The sequence below is a fragment of the Pelophylax lessonae genome (assembly GCF_965119305.1).
Source record: "Pelophylax lessonae genome assembly, chromosome: 3".
In the NCBI taxonomy this organism is placed as follows: Eukaryota; Metazoa; Chordata; class Amphibia; order Anura; family Ranidae; genus Pelophylax; species Pelophylax lessonae.
In genome coordinates this window covers 582,023,055-582,048,630 of record NC_138770.1, presented here as the reverse complement: position 1 = coordinate 582,048,630, position 25,576 = coordinate 582,023,055, and the positions used below count along the sequence as shown (strand labels likewise).

The 25,576-nt window shown below is 40.9% G+C and overlaps 1 protein-coding gene across 1 annotated transcript in view; it reads left to right on the top strand.

Moving 5' to 3' along the window:
* Positions 1-20,216, top strand: part of SPRED2 (sprouty related EVH1 domain containing 2) — a 190,296-nt gene extending 170,080 nt beyond the window's left edge. The window contains exons 5-6 of the mRNA XM_082249754.1: positions 14,600-14,746; positions 18,723-20,216. Coding sequence (XP_082105880.1) covers positions 14,600-14,746; positions 18,723-19,367 — 792 coding nt within the window. The 3' untranslated portion in view covers positions 19,368-20,216. The remainder of the gene's footprint in view (positions 1-14,599; positions 14,747-18,722) is intronic.
* Positions 20,217-25,576: the final 5,360 nt, after the last annotated feature.

The following is a 25,576-nucleotide window of genomic DNA, read 5'->3' as shown; positions in this document are numbered from 1 at the left end:
CTTTGAAATCGCTTCCCTGCCAGCAGAACACGATTACTGATGGTGGCTATAGCCAACAGAAGAAATCAAATGCAAAACATCCGATAGGCTGGTTGTACTGAATTAGATCGATTGATCAACTTCAGTACAACTAGCCTGCCCATTGATGAATTGAATCTCAGCCGATCCCTGCTGAACCAACCGAGATTCAAAATATCTATGGCCAGATTTAGTTTAGTTTCTGATTACTGTTCTGGCAGTCATTGTCTATCCTTTACATCCAATATGGTATTGACGCTATGACTAGAAGTATGTGGTCAATGTTTGTATTTTACCTGACTCTTTAAAAATAAAGGAAATACATAAAAGTGAATAACATACTGTTTTTGATCCCTGCTGAAAGTGAATCGTTCTGTATTGCACAAGAAGGGTGGAGCAGTACTGTGACAAAATATGGCTGCATGTGACCTGGAGGTCACAATCATTAGATATGATGGCTGCATTAGTTTTCTTCTTTTTAGGATTTTTTTCCTCTGGGGAACTTGCCAGTAATACACCCTCCTGTATTACAGTGCCCCCACTCTGGATGAAGGAGCACTGGGAACCTGTTGGACAGCAGCATTGGCAGTCTAGAGGGAGGAGAGTGTTAGAAGTACTATCAAATTTAAATACACTAACAATTTAAAGCCTAGTTCTAGCTAACACTTTATAGGCAGCTACAACAAACAGCTTTTTTCCTTTCGGGATAAATGATTTATATAGATAAATAAAAGCAGATCATTTTGAGCAACCCTGCCAGTGTTAAACTGTTTGTCTCATTTCTGGAACTAATACATTCTGTAGGAGAGCTTGTTCTTTTGTAAAACGGCCGACTTATTGGCCAGATCACAAGATGAAAATAGAAAAAAAGCCTAAAAAAGAAAATAATGCTGCCATCACAGCTATGAATTGGTAAGCTGCATCATAATGAATGTTTGCTTTTGAGTTTATTACCACTTTAATATAATCCACTACATTTTTTGACTACTTGAATAGCGGAAAAAAAAAAACTCTGTGACTACCTATTTCACTGCATTATGTGAAATAGATGCACAGTATACAGTACATAACAGAAACAGTGGTTTCCAACCCTAGTCCTCAAGTCCCAGTCCTCAACCCCAACAGGTTATGTTTTCAGGATTTCCTTCACCTTGCACAGGTGCTTTAAATCAATGTTGATGACTTGGTATTTTATCGAAGGCTCTGTTCACACACAGGCGATTTGAATTGCAAGTGCAACAAAATACCACACCAAACAACATTGGACCCCCCTTTCCCAACAACAACAACAGATCTCCCAAGCGCCATCATCAATAGACCCTCCAGCAGCCAGCAAATATAGACCTCTCCCTCAACATTAGATCTCTACCAGCAACATAAGATCTCCCAGCAACAATGGATCCCTCCACCAGCAACAATAGACCCTCACACCAACACAGATTTCCACCAGTGACAATAGATCCATTAGCAGGCAGCATTAATAGACCCTCAAGCACACCCCTTACTATTACATACATTCAGTGCTGGAGGTGCCAAAACTGCTTTCCCGTGTTTCTGCTGTAAAAAAGCCCTGGTAAATAGTATGTTTTATATATATATATATATATATATATATATATATATATATATATATATATATATATAAATATGTTTTTTTTTTTATTTATTACATCTGATATTGGAATCTGGGAATTTAGGGAAAATCGTTTTTTTTTTTTTTTTAATCTCCCTTTTTCTGAGGCGGGCCTGGATCAGCGGCAGTTCTGTATTCCTGAAGGTGACACTGTGAGCAGACTGAGCGTACAATTACTGTGGAACAGACTGGATGCTGGCGCTGTGACAAGAAGATGATTGACAACTTCCTGTTAGCACAGTGCTAAAGATTAGAACTGCTTTTCATTGTACAACGCAGCGCTGGCCAGAGAGGGAGTGGAAGAGCTGTAGGAAGTGAAGGCTGGAATGTCGCTTTATGGGCCTATTGCATCATTGTTTCATTAGTTTGTGCACTGCAGCCTGTACAGGACTCCTCTCCCTGCTTGTATGGAACCACAGACTTTTCTAGGACATCTGGATGTTGGAAAATGTTCTACCAGACTGAATTCATATTCCAGCTTCAGCTTGCTAAAATGCCATTGCAGCTGTGTGTCTCTGTACCCTGAAAATATGTAGCCTTTAGGACCCATTTAGATCTATGCATTGTACTTTTTTATTATGGTGGGTTGTCAATTGTCAGTGTGCATTTCCTTTGTGTGTTAAATTTGGAATTTTGCATGGATAGGGTTAACAGTCCTTGACCACGTCTGGGTAATACCAGAGCATTGCCATAGACTTCTAAAACTATGCAATTGACTTCCTCCAAGTGCATTTAAAAAAGGACAAAACACACTTCAGTGCTGAGATGGGAATAGACACCATCCTTATTAAGGCAAACCACACATGCTTTTCAGCTCGTTGGATTGCATGCATTAAAATGCAACATTATAAGTGGGACCTTAAAGTGATTTTAAAGACTCTGTTATGTAAAAAAAAAAAAATATATATATTATAGTTACCTTCTCTGGGCAGTTGGTTTTGCACAGGGCAGCCTCGATCCTCCTCTTTTCTCGGGTCCCTCGTTCCTGCTCCTGGCCACTCCCTCCTATTAAGTGCCCCCACAACAAGCAGCTTGCTATGGGGGCACCTGAGCCGAGATGCAGCTCTGTGTGTCCATTCAGACACGGAGCTCTCGTTCTGCCCCACCCCCCTCTCTCTTCTGATTGGCTAACCAACTTTGATTGACAGCTGTGGGAGCCAATCAGGAGGGAGAGTCCCAGGATGACCGAGGGACTCGTGGACATCCCTGGACAGAGAGGGGGGCACAGGTAAGTATTAGGGGTGCTGGGGAGGCTGCTACACACAGAAGGCTTTTTATCTTAATGCATAATGCTTAAAGCCTGACTTTACAACTCCTTTAAGCTTTGAAGAAAAGAAAAAAAAACGGAAGCTAATTAGTTTCTATTATGCAGAGCTGATTTTTTTAACGCATCTGCTGCGGTGGCTGCCTTGTAGTTCATTTATTCACAGATTTTATGAATGATGAGCAGCTGTGCAGGCTAATACCAGTGTATCCCCAACACTCATCGTAATGCGCATCATAATGCATTTACCTGTTCATGACACACGTTGAAGCACATCTCAAGGCATGAATCAAAATATGCATTTTCATTGATTTCAGTGGGAAATGCTCAAGCCCAAATGCAAAGCTGTGAATCCAGCGTAAGCTTACATTGGGGATACAGTTGTATACTCCTGGGTACTTCAATTTGTAAAATCCTTTAGGGCCCTTTCACACTGGGCGGATCCGTTTGACAGAATCCACTTGCTTGGCGGGGATTGATCCGCTGATCCCCGCTAATCAGGTGGATGACAGGTCTGTCTCCGCTCACTGTGCTGAGATGGACCTTTCAGAGACCCGTTCTCATCTATGAGGAGATCGGATGAAAGCGGACCGCCTGTCGGTTTTCATCAGATCCCATCCGATCCAATCCTCCCGATGGATGGAAAATAGGGTCAATATCCTTCTGGATTTTTGGGGACAGGATCGGATCGGTCAGCGGCGGGTGTCAGCGGACATGTCACCACTGACATCCGCCACTCTATAGGGGTGAATGGAGGGTCCGATCAGGTCCGCCAGTCAGTTTTTCAAGCAGACCTGATCGGACCCTCCATTCACCCCTATAGAGTGGCGGATGTCAGTGGGGACATGTCCGCTGACACCCGCCGCTGACCGATCCGATCCTGTCCCCAAAAATCCTGTGTGAAAGGGCCCTTAAGCTACTTTTGCACTTTTCCATGTGTTTTATTGCGTATGATTATGCACACATGTAGGTGTGAATGGGCCCAGAGAGGAGAAAAGCTGGGCCTGAAAAAAACAAACAACTGAATTTGACTGAAGCGTGTCTGTCTCTCTCTCTCTCTCTTGCTCATTCAATTACACATGTTGAATTTGTTTCAGCACCCATCCTGGACATGTGTGGGAGCGTGGATGTGAATGAGCAGCTCACTGCGCACATCTCTGTGTAGTCCAATAGTGCTGTGATCATTGTCATATTAACAGCTGTAATCTCTCTGTGAAGGTGCAGAGGACTGAATTTTTCTGGAGGATTCTAGCAGCAGAGTTGCTCTGTCTCACATCAGCCTTAACTGTGACCACTTAACAAAGTAGTTTTGGACTCCCACGGCTTTGCCATAAAATAGGTTCCCTCCTCCCCTTACACATTCTAATGCATATTGGATCTGACATGTGCCATTAATGCATGTCTACACCTATCAGAGTATACACATACCTTCACATTCTTAGAGAGTAGTGGTGTAGCACTGCACATACAGTCAGGTCTATAAATATTGGGACATCGACACAATTGTAATTTTTTTTAGCCCTATACACCATGACAATGGATTTGAAATGAAACAAACAAAATGTGTTTTAACTGCAGGCTCTCAGCTTTAATCTGAGGGTATTTACATCCAAATCAGGTGAAAGGTATAGGAATTACAACAGTTTGTATATGTGCCTCCCACTTTTTAAGGGACCAAACCAAAAGTAATGGGACAGATTAACAATCATAAATCAAACTTTCACTTTTTAGTACTTGGTCGCAAATCCTTTGCAGTCAATTACAGCCTGAAGTCTGGAATGCATAGACATCACCAGACGCTGGGTTTCATCCCTGGTGATGCTTTGCCAGGCCTCTACTGCAACTGTCTTCAGTTCCTGCTTGTTATTGGGGCATTTTCCCTTCAGTTTTGTCTTTAGCAAGTGAAATGCATGCTCAATTGGATTCAGGTCAGGTGATTGACTTGGCCATCGCATAACATTCCACTTCTTTCCCTTCTAAAACTCTTTGGTTGCTTTCGCAGTATGCTTCGGGTCATTGTCCATCTGCACTGTGAAGCGCCATCCAATGAGTTCTGAAGCATTTGGCTGAATATGAGCAGATAATATTGCCCGAAACTCTTCAGAATTCATCCTGCTGCTTTTGTTAGCAGTCACATCATCAATAAATACAAGAGAACCAGTTCCATTGGCAGCCGTACATGCCAACACCATGACACTACCACCACCATGTTTCACTGATTAGGTGATATGCTTTGGATCATGAGCAGTTCCTTTCCTTCTCTATACTCTTCTCTTCCCATCACTCTGGTACAAATTGATCTTGGTCTCATTTGTCCATAGGATGTTGTTCCAGAACTGTGAAGGCTTTTTTAGATGTTGTTTGGCAAACTCTAATCTGGCCTTCTGTTTTTGAGGCTCACCAATGGTTTACATCTTGTGGTGAACCCTCTGTATTCACTCTGGTGAAGTCTTCTCTTGATTTTTGACTTTGACACACATACACCTACCTCCTGGAGAGTGTTCTTGATCTGGCCATCTGTTGTGAAGGGCGTTTTCTTCACCAGGGAAAGAATTCTTCGGTCATCCACCACAGTTGTTTTCCGTGGTCTTCCAGGGTCTTTTGGTGTTGCTGAGCTCACTGGTGCGTTCTTTCTTTTTAAGGATGTTCCAGTTGATTTGGTCACACCTAATGTTTTTGCTATCTCTCTGATGGGTTTGTTTTGTTTTTTCAGCCTAATGATTGCTTGCTTCGCTGATAGTGACAGTTCTTTGGATCTCATATTGAGAGTTGACAGAAACAGATTCCAAATGCAAATAGCACACTTGAAATGAACTCTGAACCTTTTATCTGCTCCTTGTAAATGGGATAATGAGGGAATAACACACACCTGGCCATGGAACAGCTGAGCAGCCAATTGTCCCATTACTTTTGGTCCCTTAAAAAGTGGTAGGCACATATACAAACTGTTGTAATTCCTACACCTTTCACCTGATTTGGATGTAAATATTCTCAAATTAAAGCTGAGCGTCTGCAGTTAAAGCACATCTTGTTCGTTTCATTTCAAATCCATTGTGGTGGTGTATAGAGCCAAAAAGATTAGAATTGTGTTGATGTCCCAATATTTATGGACCTGACTGTATATTCTACTTATAGGGATGTGCCAAGGCCCTATGGAGACAATTATATCATTAGATGTAAAAAATAGAGATATCCCATCCATGGGTTACTCAATATGATTGTACAGAAAAGGGCTTTTGAAATGGAAAGCTCATTTTTTATATTCAATTACAATATGACTTAGCAATATTGCAATTGTATACGCTATATTCTTCTTCTTATTATTTTTTTTGCTAATTTATTTTCCTATGACAGTGGAGTTTAAATTGACAAAAGTAGAAAGTTTGATGTTCCCCTGAATCCAAACTACTACTAGTGAGATTATATAAAACGAAAAACGGATTTTGAGGAGAGCATCAGGAGAACTGGTATCCAAAGAGATTTATAGAAGCTTTGTTGTGAAAAAAGTTTTATGATAACCGTATGTAGCTAATCCATGTAATATGTTACAAGGGCTGCATAAAAAAAAAAGGGATATTTTCTCCATACAAAATGTTTTTAGTCCATCGATATATCTGGGAATCCTTTGCATAGCTGTCTTCAGGACATGCCAGAGCATCTCTGTTAGGTTGAATATAAATTTTCCTGTTTACGACTTTCTGTTTTTCTGGATTTACCGCTGTGGTTCAAGTCAATGGCTTGTTACATCGGCCAACTTCTGTTACGCTTCAGCTGAACGATTGCTGCCCTGACATCTCCTGTAAAATGTCTTATTTGTTTCCCTCCATGCGTAGTGTTGTTTGCTTCCCAAAGAGTTCCTGTCTCGTTCGTCAACAGCACATTGTCCCAGATACATTGTCTAACATCCAGGTGGTCTTTTGCAAACTGGAGACGTGCAGCAATAACTTTTGGAGACACATTGTTTCCTCAGTGATGTCCTTCCAGGACTTTCCTTGTTCGAGAAAAACACTGACCAAACACAGAACAAGCTGACCCAAGCTAGGACAAACTATATCATTCCCAAATCTGTTTACAACAGTCCACCATGGTTAGAATTTCCTCCAGATCAAACCAAAAGTTACTGCCATGCCTCCTTATATGCAAAGCCAAACCCTTTTCTAAATAATATATATATATATATATATATATATATATATATATATATATATATATATACTGTATATAAAATATGTTTTTTGTAAGAAGTCTCATGAGCAATATAAAACTAGATTCTGGTCCATAGATTCAAGTAGAAATACCGGTAATGTAATAAATTCTTTATTTTTATCTTTTGTACAGCCCAGCAGCTTCTCCCCTATCAGAAACCCTATTTGTGGGCATTCCTATTGCTGCTAACTGTCCCTTGCATGCATTCCCCCAGGACATGAGCACTGACATGCCCCCTCGCCCTGCGTTTGCAACTTTGCATCGCTGTTTTGGAGCTTAGACTGAGTGTATTTACTTTTGCTGTGATACACCTCCTCTCCCTGTTTTTTATAGTGCTGTTTTCAGCTCCTAACTATTTGTCTCCTTCAGTGCAGCGTGGTTAAACAGCGGTGGGAGGAGGTTCTGTTAAACAAGCTAGCTCTGGAACACTAAAACACCTAAAAATGGGTGCTACAATACATTTTTCCCCTGCAATCCTGGCATTAGGTGCACTTTAAAGCGGTAATAAACTCTTTGAGGAAAAAAAAAAAAAAGTTTCCACTTGCAAGGCAATATCATAATGTACTAGTATGCACATTATGAAAGACTTACCTTAAAATGAAGCCCTCCAGCAGTGTGCTGTCACCGGTGCAGTTGCTTCCATCTTCACCTGGTCTTCTTTCCTGTTTTGCAGACTCCGCAGTCTGACTGGCAGGACTGCGATAATGTCACTCCCTCACATTCAGGTGGGCGTCTCGACCGTGGCACATATCTCTGAAGCAATGGCACGGGTATGCTGTTCCTTCAGAGCGCATGCGTGGTGACGTCACCAGCTACTTGTTGCTAGAATTTCTCCTAAGCGGTGCTTGTTTAGAAAAAAATCATTTAACCTACAAGTAAGCTTTATTATAAGCTTACCTGTAGGTAAAAATATAAAACAAGAGTTTACTTCCACTTTAAGCCATTGGAAGTGTTTGTTTGAGCCCACCTCCAACCCACTCATCCCTACCCAAACAACTGTTGAATGTAAGTTGGCTTGGTGATGGGCTTTAAAAAGACCCTACATAGGGAAAGTGACAAGATTTATTTAAATAACTTCATCGATAATATAACTGACCACACATTGTTGCAAAAATCCAGATAATTCCGTTGGATTCACAGATGTCTTCATGCAACAGTTTATGAAAATTGCTGAAAGACCGCTCTGCATTTTGACAGCAGCCAATTACATTGATTGCTGTGAAACTGGTGGTTTAATCATGTTGGTTGGCCAATAGTTTTTTTTTTTTTTTTTAATATTTGTACACTTCCATTCATAAAAGCCTTTGCTAAGTTAAATTCCCAGTACACCGAAGAGATCTGTTTTACAACTATGCAAGTCCTGTTGTAGCCCTATAAAAATATCTCTCGTTCTACTTGGCATTGTTTAGTTAAACTATTTCCTCCGATTTAAAATTGTTGCACCGAGTGTATTTTAAGCATTTCAGTTGCATCAGCTGTTGGGTACTATTTTAAGGTCTGCCTCAAGTGAAAATACAGGGTGGTGATCTCAACGGTCTATAAGTGACTACTGGCAGACCTTAAAATACCAGCTCTGCTTACAGTGTGGGAAATGCCTTGGATGAATAGCTCTCAGAAGCCACCGCAGCTTTGTTTTCATATAGTTCTGAAGGACATCCCAGTCTCCAGCAAAGTCTCCAGCAAAGTGACGGGGCAATAAAAAACAATCATTATAGTTGTGTAACAGCTGGAGTTTTCAGTGTTGGTTTTAAATTCTTTAAAGTGACCCCAGCAAATTAAGTTAGCCAGTTACAGACAGACCAGTGCCTATAGATCTTTGTCTCCTTGCTCTCCAAGAACACTCAAGGAGCAGACACGCAGTGTGCCCCAGAAACACATACCTTATTTTCATTCTTCTACCTGTTACCCATTTTAGGCAAAAAATTCCAGGGTGAGTAGGAGCATGTGACTACCCCCATTTCCTCTCATATAAAAGCATCACTTGGTGATTGGCCCAATGGAGTGGGTAAACAGTACTCAGCCATGTGTAAGCTCCAAGTAGAACTATTGGGAGCTTATGCACGTGGTCATATTATGCCATAAAGCATAAAATATGGCCATAGTAACTCTCTCTCTTCTCCATTCCCCCATTCCCCCTGGGCCGAGGTACCAGGCAGAGGTATTTCCTCTCCCCGGGTCTATTCACGCTGGCAATGTAACCCCTAGCAGCTCAGTTTAGGTCCGCTTCTTCTGTTAAAGGTGTTCAGGTGGGGTGGTAGATGACACCCTTCTGTTTTAAAGGGACACCACCTCTTCCCTGCTGGCGGCGTTAAAGATTATTAATATCTCTGGGTCGCTCTCTGGAATTTAAATCGATTGGGGCAGTTCCTTTTTTTGTCCCTACACCCTTCTAGTCCTCGCCCGAATAATTCCTTGGCCTGGGTGCCAGAATTTAAATATCTAGTAGTGAGAGTTGGGGGTTCTAAATCTGCTTCCTTTGTTTAAATCCTTTTTACAACTGTGCACTGCCTGGAGATTCCTCCCTCTCACTCTGGTGGGTAGCGTGAACCTCATTAAAATGGTATTTCTGCTGAATTCTTTATACTTCTTTTGTAACTGCCCCTCTTGCTCCCAGCTACCATTTTTGTTAAGCTGAATGGGATCATCTCCTCTCTTGTATGGGTCGGCAAACAGCCACACTTAGACCTTTCCACCCTTGAACTACCCCTTACACAGGGTGGATTAGCCTTAATGAATTTCCAAGCATATTTTTGGGCAGCGATTTTGGTTACAGTAAGGTGGCGGTTCTCTCAGCCTCAGGACAATCTGGCAGTTACTTTGGAGGCGGCCATCATGGGCTCCTACTCCACAGAGATAACTACTTTGATGCGAAACACTACCTTAGCATGGCATAGGGCCAGGACTCATTATCGGTCCCCCAGAACATTCTCACCCCATATTCCCCTCTGGGTTAATCAAGCTTTTCCGCATGTGAAAACTTTTCCTGACCTTCAGGTCTGGGCACCTGAGGGGATGGTGGGGTTGAAACATTGTTTCGGATGGAAGGTTACGTTAATTTTCTCACCCTAAAGCTGCCTTTAACCTACCACATTGGATGCTTTTTAGATATTTACAGTTGCGTCATGCTTTCTGGAAACAGTTCCCATCTCCTCTTACCTTAGATTCTGATCCAGTGGAACAATTACTTAACTTCAAGGTATTGGATAAGACGCTGTCCTCCATATACCTGTCTATAGTGTCCACCGCTAAACTTACCCTCGCCAAGTGGCAGGATGATCTTCCTGACCTTACGGAGAATGAATGGGAGGATTGTCTGTCCTCCTATGTGACCACAATGATCTCTGCCAGAGATTGTTTCCTCCAACTTCAATTCCTGCACAAGGCTTGTTTCACTCCAAAAAGGTTGATGGCTATCTGCCTTTCTACCTGGTCCTGTCCGTCTCCGCTCCTTTTGCATGGAGGTACTCATTGAAATCAGTCAGGTTGCTAATTTATCCCTTGAGTCGGACCCCAAACAGCTGCTGTTAAATGTTTTTGATGGTCAGCTCATGGGCCATTATATCAAATTGTTTGTTATGCCACATTTTATGCTTGTAGGGAAATATTTCTCTGTATGCTTACACCAATCAAAATTGCCCAGGGAAATTTGACAAAATATGGTCAAATAGTACAATATTACCCTGTATCTTTCATTTTCTAGATATAATGTCCTTGCCTTTTTTTATTCTGAATAAAAATCTTCTTGTAAAAAAAAAAAAAAAAAAACGACCACATTTCAGGGGCTGGGAGCTACAGGTGTCGCATACAGCTGCCCATACAAATTTATCAAAGGATACAGCTGTACACACGTATACACTGATATCTGTGTTTACATGGACATGTGTATGGACGTACACCCCTGGGCGCACACAGTTTGCACCTAGGGTTGTACATCCGTATGCATATGGATGCTTATAATCAGAGCTGTGTATACAAGTTTGCGACCCTTTCCTGGGATTTGTTTGTACAGCCGGCTGTATGCAAGACCTTGCCATATTTGTGTGTTTGGCTCGGGAACGAGCATGTGTGAGTGCCCCGTAGGAAGTGGCTGACTATCAAGGCACTCGATGGGAGGGGAGCGGGGAACCTGGGAAGAGTAGGATCAGGGCTGCACTGTGCATAACCATTGCACAGAGCAGGAATGACATGTTTGTAAATTTTTAAAAAATACAAATTTTGACTACAGAATCACTTTATTGCCTTCTCCTGACAACCCTTTTAATAGAATTTAATGCCCAGTAGGTGGTGCAGCTTCTGTGTTATGTGAGTGTAATGCATGCATTTTGTAGTGGTCATATGATCAGGAGCCTGTGACACTAGCTCCCAATTAGAGGCTGTGACCACTGAGATCTGTTGGGCTGACCTGAACTCATATGTGGTTGCTGGACATTAAAGTTTGCATTTTTTGTCATCGCATATTTGCATTATGCAGTTATCAAGAGGTTAAAGTGATTGTAAAGGTTTTTTTTTTTTTTTTTTTTTTAATAAAAAACATATTATACTTACCTGCTCTGTGCAGTACTTTTGCACAGAGCAACTCGATCCTCTTCTTCTCAGGTCCTCTGGAGGTGCTCCTGCCTCCTCCCTTTTGACCAGTGCCCCCAACAATAACAAGTGGGAGCCAATGGATTGCCAGCAGTGGGGGAGAAAACCCAGGGCAGGGAAGGCTCATGTGCGCATCACCGGATCGAGGTCCGGTAAGTATAAGGGGTTGGGGAAGCTGCACCTAGTAGGTTTTTTGCAAAGAATTCATGAAGATAAAAACCTTCCGCCTTTACAACCACTTTAACTTATATTTTTAAATCGAGGGATTCCTTGCAGAAGTTCTCAGGGGATTCTTTACCATTTTCGACCACATTTGTGGTGTTCTAAAAATTAAGTTCAGATTTTTGTTTGTCATATTTTAGGTTCTTGTTTATTCCTGTAAAGCACAGGTGCTCAGTTCCCTACCCTCATGTCCTTTGTTAATACAAAGTAAGCTTGTTCTCTATTCAGTGTCTGAGGACTCCTCAGAACTAATTACATAGAATAGAGCGCTGGAATTATAAACAGGAAGCATTTCCCCACTTTAAAAAGTGCACAAAGTGAGGCATGGCATGTGGGAATAGATGATATGACCGCATCCCCAATTTGTTATGACAGTGCCATTCTGTATTATTTTATTCTGGCCTAGGATTTCCAGTGAAATCTATTTATTGGCTCATCCAGGTTAATTCAGATAATACTATTCCTTGTTTACCAGGACCACAGCTATCTTTGCATGCAGCGAGGAGGAAGAGGGTGGGGGGACGTTTCCTGGTCTCTGCTGGTGGCCTCAACCTCAGATGTTCCAATAAATGATTGTGCGTCTTGATGAAGGAGAGCGATGTGGGCTGTGATTCATGTTTCACAAACCACAAATGTGTGCCCAGGCTCTCCCTGCTTTGTGTTAAAGGCTGGAATGTCGACATATTCTTGATGGCTTCTATCTTGAAGCTCATTAGAGCTAATTTTCAGATTGCAGAAATGCCTCTGTACTTAAAACGGGGGTCAAGTGTGAGGGGGGATTACCGTTGATAGTTGGGTCGCTTTGCTGTTATTTGAGGAGTAGCCTTCAGCCTCCGGTTAGATGGACCTTAATGACTACTTCAAAGAATGTAAATAGTAGTTTGCAGACTGCAGTCTGGATCTCTTTCCTTTATCATATTTGCTGAATTAAATGACGATTCCTTGTTTATTTTAAAGGGATTAAAGGGATATATTTTGAGTAGTAGAACGTACCTCTCAATATCTAGCCTTTTTTGGATTTTTGTGCTCTTTTGTAATGCCAGCCACAGGCTCTTTGTAATGGTGAACATATGCAAACCCTTAAATATAATCGAAAAAGAAATGTGCATGAGCTGTGACCTGGAAAGAAAAGAAGATTCCTTGCCACAAAATTTATTATGTAGCAACAGAAATTGAAGGCTTGGTTGGTCGAAATTTTGAAATCAATGGCGGGATCATCGGATTACAAAACACGGGAAATTTCTGATTTTATAAAGAAAATTTGTTCGGAATTCAAACCTTGTATGGCCTGCATTATTTGCAATATGATCATCTTGTTAAACTGAGTTATTTCCCTGTACAAAAAAGTAGCAACTACCCCAACCTATAACTGGCCTTTGCAGCAAGGTGCATATGGAAGGGCATCTTATGCTCATACTATGGAGGCTTTAGAAATTCATAGTTAGAACCACAGTATAAAAAGAGGTCCCTTTGGCGTAGGCACTGAAGCTTACGCATATGTATTTGCATATGCATAGAAACAAAACCCTCTGATTTTACCATAAACTCTTAGGGCAAATTGGGTTGTTTTGCAGGCTGGTCTAGGAAGTGTGCTGGGAAATCTTTTGTAATAAAACTCTATCAAGGATTAAAACTAAAGTACTGTATAATTCAAATAAAATGCTGGTTACTGTTTGAAAAAGGATGGAATGTTTCTGACTTTGTCAAGTGCCCAAATACATTATAGGAGAGTATATGCTTTTGAAATATTTTACCCCTGTACAACACTTTTTTGTTTAAAGGGTGAATTAACTGAAGTCTGTTACCCTAAAGGTATTGTAAAGGCTTGTATTTTTTTTCTTTTAAAAACACCAAATATGTCATACTTACCTGCTCTGTACAGTGGTTTTGAATAGAGCAGCCCAGATCCTCCTTCTTGGGTCCCTCGCCAACTCTCTTGGCCCTTCCCTCCTATTGAGTAACCCTATAGCAGCTGGCTATGGGGGCACCCAAGCCGAGCTTGCAGCTGTTTGTCAATTCAGACATGGAGACCCGTTCGGGCCCCCCCCCCTCTCTCTCCTGATTGGCTTTCTGACTTTGAAAGCATTGGGAGCCAAAGGCGCCACTATTGTGTCTCAGCCAATCAGGAGACAGAGTCCCGGACGGCGAAGGCATTTGTTCACATCGCTGGACCGTGGTGGGGCCCAGGTATTAGGGGATGCTACTGCACACTGAAGGCTTTTTATCTTAATGCAAAGAATGCATTAAGATAAAAAAACCTTCTGACTTTACATTACCCTTTAACATTTCCAGCTTGACAAGTAGGAATTTCCTCTCTAGTGTATTACTCCAAAGGGCATTAGCAGTGAAAATTGCCACTAAAAAAGTAAATCATAGCATGTACAGCCTGTAATCGTAGTCTTCATTTACTACTTTTGTTCTAATAACTGGATTATAAACAGTGAATGCTTTGATTAGGTCAACCATTGTAAAAACTGTGACTTTCAAACTTCAAAGCAACCTAAAGCTATTACGAAAGACACCTGGCTATTATTGCTGTTGACCTTCTGAACATCTTTGGCCAAAACATCAAAGGTGTCTTCTTGGTCTAATTTGCTCAAATAACTGCATAAAATAGTTTCAGTTGAAGTTTGTGTCACTGTGATAAAAAATGCTCTTTGTCTCCCTTTCAGACTGGCACAGATAGCTCTTCAAACTCATCACAGAAGAGGGAAGCACCAGTGAGGACAATCTCGTCTCCACTGACGAGCGGACGCTGTCGATACAGCACCCTGAGCCACATTGATCCTTATTCCTTGGAACACTATAATCCAGAACAAGTACGTTGCATTATTCTGTAATTTACTTTTTTGTATCTTGTTTTTTGCTGTGAGTGGATGGCACTGTATATGGTTTTTTACACAAATTTTTCAATCTCTAGCTATAAAAGTAACAATACCATTGCACCAAACGGTTTTTGAGCCTACTCTTCTAATGTCTGCAAAAGGGCATGTTTCCTACCTCCTAGAGTGAGCTGGCCCTTCTATTTAACCAGTCACTTAAAAAAATATGTAACCCCAACATTTTATATTTCTAGTGTGTCTACTGTACCATGTACTGGTTTAAAAAAAGTATCCTGTTCGCTTTGTATTATTTTCTGTGTCTGATATCCCTGGTGTTCCTGCCAGTCCCTCTGCCTTCCTGTTTAAAACTGAGCACACTAAGCAGGTGAACAAGCCGTGGTAAGTTCTCTAGCTATTCTGGGAACTCAGCTTGCTCTCCTTCAATGATCAGACCTGTGCTGAAACACCCCCCTCTCCCCACTCACACAACCTTTCACTGGGAAGCTCAGTGTAATGCTGTTTCTATTCCCCCTAGCTTTTATGCCCCTGAGAACAGAGAGAATGTGATCACTTATACAAAAAAATAAATAAAAGGGTCAAAAAGATATTTATAATGTTTCTATACACAAATGTTTTGCATTTAATTTATATTTTAAACAGAATCACAAGGTGAGCGTTTAAAACCACTTTATTAACAATTATTTGGTAAAGTCCTAGGTGGACAGTACTTGCTAGGGCTGAACTATAGTCGATGTGATATCGACTATCGTTCTGCGGGCGTGGGCGATATTCATATCGCCGAAGACACGATATTTACCATTAGGCAGGGAGAAGTCGGGACTCGGGGGGAGGAGGAGGACTCACAGTGCTGGCAGCCGTCCCACACGTTCAGACTGCACACCTGATTGGTTCCCTGTGCCGCTACTCACGTGATTGGTTCGCTGTGCCGCGCTCACCACTCGGTCAAGAGAACTAGCTCCAGGGCGGCAGAGGGAACGTGTGGGACAGATGTCATGTCGGGCTGTGTTCTTCTACCTCCTACCACAACTGTGAGTCCCAACTCTGCCTAATCCGTCTTCTGCATTCCACCCAGAGAAATATTGAAATATTGCGATATATATAGTTGAAAACGAAATATCGCAATGTTCTTTCTTCCCCAATATCGTGCAGCCCTAGTACTTGCACATTATAAAGGTTGTAATACAGTAATTGTCATCTGCAGTTTGTTCTAGCACCTCATTCATCAATGCCTGAAATGAGAATTGTTATGCCCCTCCATCTTGTTTTGACGTTGAGTCTGAATTGGTCGCTGATTGGCAACATTGACCACTATTTTAAAAACTATGACAAATTAGGAAATTCATTGTGTACACATTTCTAGGCCATGCCTTATTCGGTTTTCTCATAACAAGGCCAGGATGATGGAGAAATCGTCTTCCTGCGAGTGTAGTAATAAGAAGGTTGAAGGGAGCTGGGTGGTCGTGCCATTCTGGGGAAGGGATTACGTTTTTTTTTTCTCAGATCAACCAGCTGTGGTTTCAATCTTTAGTGCACACAAAATAAGTATTTTTGAAAATGATTGCTGTGCCCCCCTAATCATGTTTTTCCTTTTAGTAAGCCCTCAACAGCTCTGTGGCCCTCCATCCAACATTCTTCTCTCATATAACCCATAATAGTCCTACCAGAATGGTGGCTATACACAGAGCCATATTTGCAAGCTGCGTGGCAGGTTTTATACAATATCTGGGTATGCATAGAGATTCAACAGTGAAGCAGTAACTTGCTCCTGTGGATTTACTTTCACCTCTTGCTCTTGTGACAACTCTTTTTGTTGTTTTATTCTTTATATCATTATTATTTTCCATCAATAGACAAAAGTTTTACATGCAAAAATACTAATAAACAATGAGTCATCCCTTTTTAATTCCCTCCCACCAAACTTCCCACCTCCCTTCACATACCCTACTCTAGGGCAAAAAGCATCCGATCTTCCTCCAAACAAGCATAGTCCTTTAGACGTATAAAATGCTCTATGGAGTATATAAAATTGTGTGAGTTTTTGGGTTGCTGAAAGAGATATTTTGTCTGTTGAAGCCACTAAACCATCCCACTGTACATCTGTTAACTGCCCCACATCCTCTTAACATTTTATTCTGCTAGGTAACTGAAATTCCTTATCTAATACCCTTACCAGTATCTTCCTCAGTGGTGTATTTTGGTTTTGTGCTGCCCTAGGCAAGACTAAAATTGGGCACCCCCCCCCCCTCCTATGTAAATTTGCCCCACTCCTTTCTTAACGGATGTGGCTCTCTCCAAAATTGAAGGACTACAAGTCCCAGCATGAACCCCTGAGATCTCACGAGGGGGGGGGGTGAGGGGGGATAAGAGAGAGAGAGAGGGGGGGGATGAGAGGGGGAGAGTGAGAGGGGGGATGAGAGAGGGAGAGGGGGGAGGAGAGAGAGCGAGAGGGGGGAGAGAGAGAGGGGGGAGGAGAGAGAGCGAGAGGGGGGTGAGAGAGAGAGCGAGAGGGGGGGAGAGAGAGAGGGGGGAGAGAGAGAGGGGGGAGAGAGAGAGGGGGGGTGAGAGAGAGGGGGGAAAAGATTGAGAGAGAGGGGGGTGAGAGAGAGGCGGGAATGAGAGAGGCCGCTCTAACAACCAGTGGCCACTCTAACAACCAGTGGCCAATAGAGTCTCAGGTGGAGGGGGGGCGGCTTTTTTGCTGCCCCCCTGCAAAGTGCCACCCTAGGCCTGGGCCTTGTTGGCCTAGGCCAAAATACAGCCCTGATCTTCCTGTATAGTTCTGAAATCAACCCCTTTAAACGTGTAGCCTCTATAAAATTTTTCAACAGAGGAATTTTACTCCATTCCAGTCCTCCCTCCCTAATTTGTGTTGCCAGTGCATACCATAGTTGCAAATACTTATACAAATCTCTTTTCAAAAACCAAAATTCCTCATTCAGTTCCTGAAATGTCTTCAATACCCCTGTTTTATACATTTGTGACAATCTTATCACTCCCTTACCGTTTCCATTTATTAATATTCTCCAATCTCCTAAGTTCCATTACATTTTCATTATCACATATAGGTGTATACTCTGTAAGACCCGAGTATCCAAATATTGATTTCATCATTTTCCTTACCTTCCCCATTAGTTTCACTGTTAAGCATTGACAACTCTTGTTATAATTTTCTCTTCTGTTTGGGCCCTTTAAGCTATAGCGGTTACAGACTGGATGCACCTTATGTGCCAGTTGCCTTTGTTCATTCATCCTACGAGGTTGTAAACCCTTGTGTTTTTTTTTTAAATACTAAACATTCCTATACTTACCTACTCTGTGCAATTGTTTTGGGGTGCCCCACTTCTCTTCATCAAGTGCCTCCATAGAAAGCCGCTTACATTAGGGGCATCCGTGCGGGCTCGCTCCTGAGTCCCTCTGCTGCGTCCTTTGACACAGACAGCAGGGCTCAGCCCCGCTCCCCTGTCCCTGGATTTGATTGACAATGGCTTTTGCTGCTATCAATCTTTCCAATGAGGAGAGAGACAACGTCTGGAGCCTCTGCACTTGTGCACAACGCTGGATCAGATTGGGCTCCGGTAAGAAAAAAAGGGGGAGTCTGGGGGGAGCTACAGCAAAGAAGGATTTTCACCTGAATGCATATAATGCATTCGGGTGAAAAACCTTGAGGCTTTACAACCACTTTAAGTATAAAATCCAGTTGCCAGTAAAATTGTATTCTAGCAGCCAACTCCAGTTACACAAGTCTCAGTACAGAAAGACTGGCTTGAGTCTATTGAAATTAGGTTAATTCTGTCTGTAGAATATTACAGTAAACCCACATTTTTTGACTTTACCTTAGCAAACAATGTTTACTAGATGACATTAACAGTTAACCTAAAAGATTTTTCTCATCTCTGATAGTTGCTGTTTAAGAAGTAAAAATTGACTTCCTTGTGCAATGTCTGTGTTTCAGTCATTACCTAGGCCTCCTCGGCATGTCAGCTTTCCAGATGATGATGACGAAATTGTGCGCATCAACCCAAGGGAAAGAAACTGGCTCACTGGCTATGAGGACTACCGCCAGGCACCGATGCGTAAATACCCAGAAACTGATAACACAGACTCTTATGTGCGATTTGCCAAAAGTGAAACCTCAAAGCATGATTACAACTATCCATACGTAGATCACACGAACTTTGGTATGTGCAAGGACCTCAAGGGTCCAGTGATAAACACACAGCCCAGCCGTTGCAAATCAAGAAGGAAAGATGGCGAGAGGTCCAGATGTGTGTATTGCAGGGACATGTTCAACCATGATGAGAATGGTCGGGGACAGTGCCAGGATGCCCCGGATTCAGTCCGAACCTGCATACGACGGATTAGCTGCATGGGGTTTGCAGATTGCGTTCTTTACCACTGCATGTCGGATTCAGAAGGCGATTACACAGACGCTTGTTCTTGTGACACCAGCGATGAAAAGTTTTGCCTCCGGTGGATGCTGCTCATCCCTTTGTCAATCATTGCTCCTGGCATGTGCTGTTACCTCCCACTACGAGCTTGCTACAACTGTGGTGTCATGTGTGGATGCTGTGGGGGAAAACACAAAGCAGTGGGGTGACTGCCTGCAAGTCTGGGACTTAGTTTTGCAATTCTTTCAACGGTTTGCTGGGAAGCGTTTGTGGACAAAACACTCCCAACAGGTCAGCTGGCATGATCCTAAACTTGAAAAGCCGGCCGCAGCAGCCTCAGCCGAGGCTCCTAGCAAACTCCTCTTATACTCAGAATAATGAAATACTAAACTAATAGAAAGAAGGCTTTAAAAAAGAATGAGTGATGTAGTGATGGAAAGTGGAGATGCTGAATCTGTCAAGCTGTTTTGGCAGTCTAATGTCACCTGTAAATAGGTTGTTTTTTTTTTTTGGTTTTTTTTTCTGCACTTCCAGTAGTGTGATAGTCAGACTCCATCTTTGAAAGGATATGAGTCTGCAGGGCCCTGGAAGAAAAAGGATTCATGTAGATCTAATGAGTATTTTATCCTGCAATCAGGTATTCTATGCTTATCTTCTATAACATGGGTAACAAGAGTACCATCATGCAGTATTTCTCTATTATGCCAAAACCAGCTTATTTATGTGTATATGTAGTATTTGACGTCCATTACCATTTCTTCCCCCCCTCTCTTTCTTTGTGTGAGTTCTGTTCCTTTGCTCTTTTCTTGTCTGTTTCTTTTCTGTTGACTAAATTGACTTCCAAACTTTGCTTAATTTATACAGGATTCATTATGATGTTCTAGCAGTCAGTACACTCCTTGGTTGTGTAATGGCCTTTGCACAAATCCTTTATTTATAGTGACTGTCATTTTGGTTGGTTTAGGCAAAAAGGTTTCTTACCAAATGGCACTAGTTATCTTTAAATATTGCAGTAATATAAAGTTTAGATTTAGTTGTACTTCTGTATTCCCTATAATTACAGGAACTTTAGAGTGATGGTCTTTCATCCTTACTGATAATCTTTGTTTTTTTGGAAAAGGGAATTTATTATTCATTAAATGTTATAGATTAAATAATCTTAATTTAATTTACACCATAACCAAGCATTTTCCACCTTCCGTGCTTCATTGATTCTTTTATTTGATAAACACTAATGAGCATTTTCAGTAAGACAAAGGGATTTGTACAATAACCCATAGCAACCCATCAGAATTTATCTTTGACTGATCTGATTTTAGTAAATCGAAAGTCAATTTGTTTAGGTGGGTTACTGCACATTTCCATGCCATCTTGCACTTCTTAGCTGAATTTGCCTGCAAAGTTTGAAGCAGAAAGTTTCTGTAAAGTTCTAGAGTTCTGAAAAGTTTTATTGTACTGCAGCAGTTGTGTTAAACAATTATCTAATATATTTAAAAAAAAAAAATATATTCTTCTTATGTTAAAGAAGACTTTGACGACATAGGAAAAAAAAGGAACAATGATATTACTGCAATGGTTTTCTCATGGTTTCAGTTATTTGGTAAACGTGTAATGGTAAATTACGTGATTTGCATGTAAGGTAAGATATTCAAAATTTGTCTTTCCTATACAGTAAATTTTTGTTCCATTATTTTTATTTTTTTTGCAAAGAGGCCTTGATTAAAGAAAAAAAATAATAATTTGGTCCTCATTAAAGTAAGCCCTTTATTAAACTATGTTATCTGCTACTATAGTAGCTTGTGACTCTTTGCCTTTCTCTTTAGAGTTCCGCTGCTTCTAGTAACCAAACTCTGGCACACCCTGTAGCTGCTGAAGTGCTTTGTCATCGGTCAAAATCATGCGGCATCCTATGCTGTGGCCAAATAAACATGAAAGCCATAGGCCAGGCTATGGACAGCCATTTGCCACCATCACAAACTCTGCAGTGTTTAGAGTACCAACTGTAATACTGAATATTTCCACGTTTACACCCACTTTTTGGCTACAGATGTGCATTGTCTTTATCAATAGCCAGTGCTCTTCCCCAGAGAGCTTTTATAATTTTAGGATGTTACATACAAAATGGCCATTGAAGCCCTAGTAAAAAAATATATATATAATGCCTCAAGTGCCTGCCACCGACAGCCATCATTGGAGTGAGCGTAAGACGATCCTGATTTTTAATTACCACCCACAATAAATTTAAAAGAACTAATGATACAGGTTCCGCATTTTGAGAAGCAATGATTTAAGCTTAGAATATTTCAGCTCTGGCTGTAATATATTTTAAATGCTGATGAGAATGTGCTATCATACTACAACAACATAGAATAGAACACTGGGGGACAGCTGATCAGAAAAGATTCTCTTTAAGTACCCTTGCACAGAATAGTAGTCATTTATGCTAGTGGTAATAAATCCGTAACCTTCACTAAAGCAATTTTTTTTTCTGTACTGTACAAATAAAGACACTTAAAGATCTAAGATGGCCATCACAAGATCTAGCCTGTTGGTGGACAATCCTCTATAAGGAATTATGATCAAATACCTTTAAAAAAAAAAAAAAGTTTGCCTATTATTTTTACAGATATTAGTCAACGCTAGGGGGTGTCTATAAGTAACCCCCCCTTCCTTTGTAACAAATCATTAATGCTAAGCTGAGCCTTGTGTTGGCCTGAAAAACATCCACTAAATATCTGATTTCCATGCGTAGAGGTTAATTTACATCCTCTTAGCAAAGCCTTACTATTTCAAAGTAGAATAAAATAAAGTAAATATAAAAAAGAAAGTATGCGGTTGAGGCGCAGTTAATGCCTGGGTAAGAAAGCCATTCCTGCCCATTGGCTTACTGTTCCTTAAAAACCAAGGTAGATGGGGTGGATGTATAATTAGCTGATAGTACACTATCTAATAACCTACAAGTGTTGAGAAATACATAAGCAGACTTATACAGTAAAGCCAAAAACAAGTGAAGGTGCGATAACCCTCTACTTATATCTCCTGACCCCTTAAAACTAAAATCTTGTTGGATCAGACACTGCAAATTGTACACTATCTTTTAGCCTTTCAGTTGCTCTTATGGATACTATAGGCCTCTTCTGTATTCTGTATGTCACACACATAGTAGACACAGTTGTGGTAAATTTATATTTCCTTGCTCGCTATTCTTGATCCAGTCCATTTTTACCATCGAATAGCTACGTGGCTAGACGTGTCACATTCCCACTTGTTAGGAGTTAACGTGTCTGATCAGCGTAGCCAGCAGTAGTATTGGATATCCATTCATTCCTGAATACAAATTGGCTGACATCTGTTTTGACCCTTAAATGTTATTGTTTCCACAGGTGTGGGCAAGTCTTAGCACTTATGCCCCTGCCCAATCCTTTAAAATACCCATGTAACTAGAATTACTTATTCAGCCATATTGGCCCAACCTAAATCATCCTGGTTAGCACTTGAATTACTATTCAAACTGAAGCCAGTGCACCTAAAAAGTACTAGTGCCTACCTTTTTTTTTTTCTTTGCCTTTTCCACAGATAACAAAAGCCTGTTTCACAGCTTCTTTAAAAAAATTGGTTGCCCCCGTGACTGTTCAGTTGTCTCCTGAATATGATAGCTGGTCTACTGCACATTATCAGGTAGCTGGGTTAATTCCCAGATTTTTCAACATTTGATAGATCATTGGTTCTCAAACAGTGGTACCCCAAAGGTTAGTCATGATGGGTTTAGAAGATACTTTTACCTATTATAATAAATACATTGTAACGGTTTATCAAATACTTTTTTGTTAATTAAAAATTGCTTAGCAAGCAGTAATACGCAATTACTGGGTTCTGGCAATAAATGTTCTCCAGTCCTGGGGTACTTTGGTTTAGGTGACCCAAATTAGAGGGTATTCAATATTTCTTGCCTTTTGTAAAGGAGTGTATGTACAAATGCTTTAAAATTCAGTAGTAGATTGCATTCAAAGAAAAAAAAAAATAAATAAAATTTCAATTCCTTTGAAAAAAAAAACGCAGAATTGTGTCCCAATTCCACTTTCACTATAGCCTGGAATAGGATGGGAGATCTTTGGCGATTTACCCAGAATCAAGAGTACAATTTTTACTGATCCTGAAAAATCCATTCAAGTTTATAGAAAATATTAAGACAACATAATCCCTTATCTTCTTTTCCTTAAGATTTAATATTGTTTTCTTCAACATAAGAATTTAAGTTTATTTTGTCATGATGACACCAACGTTTGTTGCTTTTCACTCATCAGGATAGTGAACCTCCCATGTGTACAGTATCTTTCTTTAAAATAATACAAAAGTAATGTGTAATTTGTTTGTAAAACTAAAGATGACTGTGCTAGGCCTTCATAAATTGGAATGTCTCAAATGTTCGCCTGTTTCTCCTACTAGTTGTTTTAATTCTGTCTTTCATTTTTTAGCTCAATTTAGAAACACAATTGGAAGGTTATGCTGGTTGCTATGGGCAGTCAGACAATGGCGTGCGCAATGCTTAGTAACGCAAGCCATAGATTATGCAACTTTCTTTCCTTTGACCACAGGTTGAAGGAAAGAAAATCCCGCTATTCCCCTATCAACCCAGGCTGTATTGGGAGAATTCCTCCCGCTGTGCTATTGTATTCTGACAGTGGGAGGTATCCCCACCATCAGAATACAAGGATCTTTGCTGCCGGCTACAGCCACCAGCAGTAATTGCACAAGAAAAACCCGACAGGCTAGTTTTACTGAAGTCAGTCGATGGACTTCAGGACAACCAGCCTGTCCATGGATGGATCAAAATTTGTCTAGTTCCTGCTGAACCGACCACATTTTTAACTGTCTATGGCCGACCTAGGTCCCAAATCTTCAACAGAAACTACTGATAATAAAATGTGTGGAGGCAGTGTGGCAAAAGATCGGGTGAACTTCACTAGATGTTTCTCTTGTTTTGGGAAACTGCAGTGTTTTAGCAAGACCCATAACAAGGAGTACTCTCAGTAAGATTTTCCACCCACCCTATTTACCCGACTAGGGAATACTAGGGAATACACAAGAAAGCAATATTTTGCTTTTCCCCATTCTTGTCCACCTCCAGATATTTGAATAATTTCCAATTATCCTTTTAAGATGACCATGTTGTCTAGGTTCTATGTACATCCTACTGCTGTAATGTAACTGAACTTTTAGGATCAGAAAAATGTAGTGCAGCAGTTTTGCCTTGCATAGATAAAACATGAGTTTGCGATTAGGAGTTTAATTATATTGGTTTGAACAGTGATCTTCATTTTTTTCTTTGAGCTGTATAAATGGAAGGAAAGGGTGAACTTAAGTAATTTTTTTTTACTAAACCTATTACAAGAGTAGCCAAATAATTTTTGTATCTGTAAAATAAAAAAATAAATATAATTATATATATTGAGACAGCTCTAGATTACTAGCATAGTACAATCTAAATATTATGAGGCAGCTGGGGACTGGCTTATGAAAGTTGCCATTTCTGTTCCTGCCATAATGTCTCCTTGCAGTAAATGGCCAGCAAGTGTGTGCCTTTTCCCCACCCTCTGATTGCACATTGACATTAGTCTTAAAATTGTTTTTTTTTTTATGCCAAGAACTTTTGATTTTCATTGGTTACCCGCCTGAAAGTAACTATATAATATTTTCTTATAGATCATAAATTCATGTTTGGCCGCAATGCTGGACCCTTAGCGGGGAATGTGTTCTTTGTGGTTTGTACACACTACAGTCATATAATGTGGTTGGCAAGCAATGACCGCATTTGTCTATATTCTGTGCTGCACCCTATCATTATGAATGAAAACCATGTGACATTTTTATACGCTTGTGGCCCAAACAGGGGCCAGTTTGCAGGTATTTAACAAAATTTGGCATGTCACCAGTGATGCCAATATTATGTAACTTCCGAGAATAAGCACCAGAAAGTAATTGAACATACAGGTCAAAAGAAAAATACATCTGTGTGGATAGAGGGATTTTAAAGCCGGGCACAGTTTGTACACCCACATTGACTTAAAGTGGAAGATAAGGATAGGCATTCTTACAAATTTTGCCTCTTCCTCCTACCTATTCTGCATAGCCTTTATTAAAAAGAATTGTATAAATACCTCTCTTTAATCCACTCCTGTGTGATTACATGGTCCATCAGCTCCGTCTCCCCTGTGTCACAGAGCAGCAGCTGCAGGGGAGAGGAGGTTGCCCCATCAATAGTGGGCAGTGGGAGCTGGCAGGTGAAATGGTTCCAGGAATTCAGAGCCAGTGTTGAATGCTCCCTTACACAAGGGAGCCATAGCTAATGGATTACGTGACCACAGCAGAGAGGATTAACAAAAAAGTATTTACACAGATCTTTTTTTTTATACAGGCT